Genomic DNA, 7,419 nt, shown 5'->3' on the forward strand with positions numbered 1-7,419 from the left:
GGAGGGGGAGCGACTCTTCCACTCAGAGATGTGGGTGAAGGATTATCTGCTTTTGTTCACTATCGATGGCGGAAGCCAAAAGAACCTCATTTCAGCAGAGGTCGTGAAGCGATTGGGCCTACCAACCACACCACACCCATAGTCATACACCATCGGTTGGCTTCACCGTGGGCGAGATCTATGTGTCAGCCGACAGTGTCACATTCCCTGCAACATCAAACCCTTCACAGATGAGGTACTCTATGATGTTTCTCCTCTTGAAGTTTGTGATGTATTATTTTTTTTAACAGAAACGGATAGAGAGGTGTATTACTTTCTGGCCAAAATGCCGTAATTCTGATTACAATATGCAGAGCAAAATCCAGAAAGCTCTTTGTCCAGGTCTGAGGTCTCTTTTTCTATGCTACACCAGAGATTTTTACAAGTTATTTTCCGAGCAACCGCCTCTATTTTTCCCAAATTAAAAATGCAAACGAACTGCTTCAATAAAAGACAATAAAACATAATCCCCAAGAGGTTAAGGAATGGGATCCCAACCTTCTTCTCCATCCCTAAGAATGACTCCGAGGGGGAGAAGAGCTGCTTTATCAGCTTCAGCGTCAGCCTCTTTGTTATTATCTCTCTTGACATGATAGAATTTCAAACTCTGGAAGGAGTTTGATAGGATTCTTGTTCTGGTGATCAATTTGAACAGTCTTAGATCTGTTGGGGTAGAGCTGTCTATGAAAGTTTTTATGATAGTCTGAGAGTCTCCCATCACTATTGCATCATTGATTCCGAGGGATTTAAGTTGTTTCAGCCCTTGGAAAAGGGCTAGAGCTTCAACTTGCATACTGGTGTTGAAGCCCACTCCCCAGGAAAATCTAAGGGCAGTTCTGCCAACGCTCTCTTAACAACTCCTCCAGCACCGGATCTGCCCGGGTTGCCTTTGGCAGCCCCATCGAAGAAAAGGATAATATGATCTTGCTTTGAACAAAGAGCCAAGAAATCTGAGGCGTTAAGGTGAATTTGCCAGTCTTTAGGGAGAACGGGAGGCCTGACAATTCCATTGAAGCAGAGGTCCAGGGAGTCACTCCAAGCTACATCGAGGTCACTCAATCCTGCCCCATCCAGTTGTTCACCAACACATTCCTTTAGCTGAGTTTTTATTTTAACCCAGAAAGTATTATGATCTCTCTTCTTATCTCTGAAAATCCTCTTATTTCTTTCCAGCCAGGTGAACCAACAGATTAATTTGGGAAGGATACACCAGGCGGCTTTGAGGTGAACATTTTGGGGAGAGCCTCCAGGATACGACATCTTCTAGTTCGAGAACAGCTCTGGAATATTATTGGGGAGGATGATATCCACCCTCCAAGAGCCTAAGGCCGCATTCCAGAGATTGGGCATGAAATTACAGTTCAACATCAGATGCGCAGCGGTTTCTGAATGTTCACCACATAAGGAACAACGAGAGGGGCCATGGTAACCTCTTTTGTGGAGTCTATCATCCGTCAAAATACGCTGGTGACAGAGAAGCCAACAAAAATAGTCGATTTTTGGAAGCGAGCTTTGGAACCAGACTCCTTTCCATGGTTTCGGGTCTGAGGGAACATGAGGGTGCGCTAAGAGCTGCCTGTATCCCTGAGAGACGGAGTAGCGCCCAGGCGACGAGCCCCAACCACGAGTGTCTGGCTTTCTGCTGCTCAAAGGAGCCTTACCATTTAGGAAGTCTGAGAAAATTGCCAGTTCTTTGGATAGGGACTGGGGAACCTCAAAATTTATCCAACTGAGCCAGTGTCCATTCTCCCATTTAGATATATCCCACAGTGTAATGAACCCCGAACTATGCATCCAGTCTTTCAGCGCTGACAGGGATCTATCATCAGACAGAGGGTAGCAGCCCATAATACAATCCTCTCAAATTCTGATTTGCTTTCCATTGCCAAGGATCCAGTGAGCGTGATCATTGATTAGGGAGGAGGATTTTGTACAGAGCTTTTGAATAGGCGAGCCAGTGTTTGCTCTTGGGTGATCAAGACACCTTTTCCTCTGCCCACGAAAGAACTTTTTCCACAAGGCGATCTGAGCCCACCCCGGCTTTGGGGCAATAATCCTCCAGATCAGTTTTGCACCCAACACCATGTTTTGCATGCTAATGTTCTTAAAGTTCAGTCCGCCTTCCATTCTAGGCATGGAGATTTTAGTCCAGCTTAATAGAGGGATTTTCTTTTCGTTGGCTTTCCCACCTTTCCAAAAGAATTTTCTGATATGGTCCTCCATTTTCTTCATAATTCCAACAGGGGCCAGCATCACTGCAAATTGATATATGGGGAGGCTTTTGAGGACAGCTTTAATTATAACTGACTTACCTGCCAGATTAAGCCAGTTAAAACCCCAGGAATGGATCTTAGACTCGAACTTTTCCAGTAGGGGCAACCAATCTCTGTTGGCAACACGGTGTAAAAAGATAGGGAGACCCAGATACTTGAAGGAGGACCAAGACGAGGAAGCCGCGAAACCGAAGCAACTGGAGATGGCCTGCAATGTGGAGGCAGGGGTATTCCAGCAGTAGATATGGCATTTGCCTTTATTCAGCTTACTTCCTAAGTCTTCACAGTATTCTTCAACCACTTCTTTGAAACTTTTAGCTAAGGACAACCTATGAACCATTGCCTTTTGTATTGCCTGGTCGGTTGGCTTTGTGGGCATTTTTGGATCTTTTAACCTGGGTCCAGCCTTCATCCTTGCCTTTCTCCATTTCAATATTCTTTGGACAGTTCCGAGCGAAGTGACCATAAACCTGACATTTCCTGCACTTGAACGGGAGCAGTTCCGAGCGAAGTGACCATAAACCTAACATTTCCTGCACTTGAACGGGAGCTGCTCATAGTCCAGCTTCTGGACATGGGACCAGCTTCCAACCCTGATCTTTACTACCTCGGGCAAGCCAACTTCCAGATCAACTTCAACACAGATTCTTGCACAATCGAATTGATCTTTGTTGTTTGCTCGATCGATGAATTTGCCCAAGGTGTTACCAATGTGCTTTAGGGATTCCCAGTTCCAGCAATGCACAGGCAGATTGGGTAGCCTAACCCACACAGGAACGGTTGTGGGAACGTCAACTGAAGGGTCAAAGTCAGGAATCCACTTGTTGAGGTACAGCCCTTGAGGGCCCATGAAATAGGGGTCGTTCCAGAATATCAAATCCTTATCCTCTTTCTCAGTGAATTCAAACATGAAGAATCCCTTCCCTAGAAAATACGAGGTGACACCATTCTTAATCAAAGGAGCCCAGTTTCTAGCAATCCAGTTCTCCGTGGATTTGGGAGAGGGCCAGAGACCCGTGAACTGGCCTACCAGAGCTCTCTCAGCCAGCAAAAGGGCGACCTTGATCGAACCCTCAGGGGGGAGCGAGATCTCTGGGATGTCATCCAAACGTTTAACGAATTTCGCAGCCTCTGAAGCTTTCTTCTTCGGCAGGGATTCCAGGAGCTTAAGAAAGGCTTCAGCATCAGAAGGGGGAGGCGGAGGGGGCGGATCCATTGAAGCAGAAACTAGAGCAGCAGCCTTGATCAAACCCCACAAGCCATCTCAGGTGCAACAAACTGGGGAGCTCCAGCAGAACTACAGCGCGCAGCGAGGCCACCGCGTAGGGGAGCGCCTCGCAGGGGGAAGAGCCCGTAGGAGGCCAACAGCACCAAGCAGCACGAGGGCCGAGCCAAAGGTGAGGGCACAAAAGAGCGGTGGCTAGGTCTCGACTGGGATCCGCAGGCCAGCAAAAAAACCAACCTAAAAATAAATGATGGCCATTGTGATGTATTATTAGGCAAACCATACTTGTGGAAATGTCATGTTATGTATGAGTCTAGGCTTCGCACTGTCATAATTTCTTTGGGCAATAAGTTATACATGATAATGGAGGTAGCACCGTCTACCGCTATCTCTTTAATCTTTTCGAAGCAATGTAGTAAGATCACTGCTCATACTGGAAAAAATTCCTTATGATTCGCCCTCAGGATAAGAAGAATATTGTGGCCACATCCACATCCTCTAGACAGGGCTCCTCTGCATAGCAATAGTAGATGGAAAAGGTCATGGAAGAGTACACCTCACCTCCAGGGGTATCCCTACACTGTCAAGTCAAGCACTCCATCGAACTGACCTAGGGTGCACCGCTACCCAAAGAACCTATCTACTGACACTCTACTATGGAGAACGATGAAATTAAGAGGTAGATTCATGAGTTTTTGTAGAAAGGGCACATAAATCCAAGTTCATCACCCCTCTGGGAGCCTGATCGTGTTGGTATAGAATAAAGACAACACTTAGAGACTTTGTATTAACTATCGGGCGTTGAATAAGATCACTATCTAGAATAGGTATCCAATCCCAAAGATTGATCACCTTTTGGACCAGCTCAAGGGGGGAAAATATTTCAACAATATTGACTTGAAGTTTTGTTATCACCAGGTACCAATTGAAACCTACGATGTGTGGAAGACTGCCTTCAAATCCAAGGAGGGCCTTTTCGACTGGTTTGTCATGCCTTTCAGGTTGACGAATACCCTCGCAACCTTCATGCGGCTAATGAACGTCATCTTGTGTCCCTTTTCCAACTCATTCGTGGTAATTTACCTGGAAGACATTCTTTATCTTCAACCAGAGTTGGGAAGAGCACATACACCATATCCGACAGGTCCTCCAACTCTATGACAGCACAGATTGTGTACCAATTTGGAGAAATGAACTTTTGGTATGACCCAGTTTCAATATCTAGGATACATCACTAATGAGCAGGGTGTGCATGTGGACCGAGGCAAGATACAAGTTATTCGAGATTGGACAGCCCCAACCACTATAACAGATCTTCGTAGCTTTCTGGGTCTCGTCAATTTCTATTGCGGGTCATGTTGGGATTCTCTCATATCTCTTTTCGTTTGAGTCAAGTCACCAAGGGCGGAGCGAAAGCAAAGTTCTTTTGGTATGAATCCAAAAAGAAAGGCATCTCTCAAGTTGAATCATTGCCTCTGCTCTACACCAGTGCCCATATTACCAGACCTGCAGTAACAATTTGAAATTGAGACAAACACCTTTGATTATGTTATTGGTACAGTTCTTACCCAGCAAGGGCATCAAATGGCATATCATAGTGAGACACTTTCAGATACAGTCTGAAAGTATGCCACTTATGAAAAAGAGATGTATTATATTATGCAGGCCTGCCGATAATGGAAGCATTACATTCTGGGGAAGGAAATGGTCATCCAGATAGACCACCGACCCCTGCAATTCATACAAACACAAGGGAAGCTGTAGAATAATCACCATCTGAAATGGTCTACATATCTGCAACAGTTCCATTTGAACATAAAGTATAAGAAGGTGAGCATCAATAATGTTGTAGATTGTCTCAACTGAATACTGGTTATGGCGTTGACCACTATGCTCGATTGTTGTGGATACGAGACTTCGGGGTGACCACATCTTTACAAGAGTAATCTAGAATTCGTCAACACATACCATATGCTCCTAGAAGGCAAGCAAGTTCCAAATTTTCACCTCCGGGGCGCACTATTATGCCACATGGGACACCTCTGTGTTCCTACAAGTGAGAGTGCCAAGATGATTTGGGATTTTCACTACAGTCGGGTCGCTAGACCTTTTGGAGCAGAGAAAACAATGGCAGTATTGTAGAAGTATTTTTATTAGCCGAACCTTCGACAAGATGTTGGGAAGTACATCAGATCTTGCATTGCCTACGTCATTGCCAAAAGAACAATAAAGAACCAAGGCCTATATACTCCTCTGCCAACTCCTAGTCGGCCTTGGGAATCAATCTCCATGGATTACATGTCAGGCCTTCCTTCTACTAAGCATGTCAATGACTGCGTGTTCTTGGTCATCGACAAGTTCTATAAGATGGTCATTCAGGCAGCCTACAAGAAGAGTATCATAGCAGAAGCCACTGCTAAGCTCTTCTTTGAATGAGTGTGGGTACATTTTGGGATCCCACAGTCCATTATCTGTGATCAAGACAGCAGGTTCCTAAGTAAATTTTGGTCAGGCCTCTGGTCGATGTTGGATACCAAGCTCACTAAGTCCACGACCTTCCACCCCAAAACTAATGGTCAAACACAAGTCATCAACAAGATGATCATGCATATTCTACGCATGTACAAATCAAAGCATCCACGCACTTGGGATGAAATCCTCCTCTATGTCCAGCATAGCTACAGCAAATCTCTCCATTAATCTATTGGCCACAACCCCTTTCAGGTGGGGTTGGGATTCCATCCATTATTTCCCATTGATGTCACCATACCATTTGCAGTTACTCAAGAAAATTCATCTCATGTCCAATTCGAAATTGATTAAGCTAACAACTTCATTGAGTGCATTCAGCACATCCGCTAATAGGCCCATGACATATTGGACAGATCCAAAGCTAAGCACATGTAGCTTCATGATCAACATTAAGTGCCACACAAGTTCCAAGTGGGCGACAAAGTTTGGTTACATTTGTAGAAGGAGCACTTCGTTGGGCCCCACCGCAAGCTTCACCTACTCTAATATGGGTTATACACCATCACCAAGGCTATAGGGGACAATGCCTTTGAGCTCAACATTCCACTATTCCTTGTTGGACACCATACTTTCCTCCATTGTTGGACACATTCGACATTGTTAAGTAGCTGACACCAGCAGAGCTCAACCCAAGTTGGACAAAGAAAGCCACAATTGACAAGATCATGGACACACAGATCAAGAACACTTGCTAGCAGAGGATCCAACTATATCGAGTTGTCAAAGTATGCCAACTGCTTCGCCAAGGAAAGTGGTTCACTAGGGACCAAGTTCAATAGAATTTTCCTCACCTCATGGAGGCTCTGCACGCAATGGGGACCATTGGTTCCTAAGGGAGAAAGATTGATCCAGGTGGATATGTTCCTAAGGGAGAAAGATTGATCCAGGTGGATATTTGTGGCCAATCACCTATTCCACCTAGACGTCCAGTCAATTTCTTCTGTTTCCTTGATTATAGCATCATTTACTATTTTTAATAGTTTCTTGGGTCTTGAACTTCCAAAGTTGTTTTGACCCCCTAAACGATGTTTTTTAGGTCTAGAGTAGGCCCATAGCCATAGGCAAGGGCCTACAACAAATCATGTAGTACTCAGAGATATCTTTATAGCAAGGTATCATACGCGCCAAACAGAGATCATATGAACAAGTTACGACCCCTGGAAGTTGGTAGCACAACTAACCCCAACGGGGCCTAAAAACTCTTGGGGTTTCATCTCCTACGATTACAATTTTCATTGCTTAGGGTTTTCCTTTGTTGTTCAATAATAAAAAGGTCCTTGAGACCCATTGTAGCACAGTTCAAAGACATGTATCTGCGACATCTCTTCTTAGAGATAAGATACCATCGAA

The 7,419-nt window shown here is 44.9% G+C and overlaps 1 protein-coding gene across 1 annotated transcript; it reads right to left on the bottom strand.

The window, feature by feature from the left end:
- Nucleotides 1-2,835: 2,835 nt before the first annotated feature.
- On the bottom strand, nt 2,836-3,528 carry LOC149262748 (uncharacterized). Its single transcript, XM_089381796.1, has one exon. The coding sequence runs from the start codon at nt 3,526-3,528 to the stop codon at nt 2,836-2,838; it is 693 nt and encodes a 230-aa protein (XP_089237922.1).
- Nucleotides 3,529-7,419: the final 3,891 nt, after the last annotated feature.

Source organism: Pinus tabuliformis, chromosome 6 (assembly GCF_031772625.1).
Source record: "Pinus tabuliformis cultivar Carrire ecotype Pingquan chromosome 6, CPIR1, whole genome shotgun sequence".
Taxonomy (NCBI): domain Eukaryota; kingdom Viridiplantae; phylum Streptophyta; class Pinopsida; order Pinales; family Pinaceae; genus Pinus; species Pinus tabuliformis.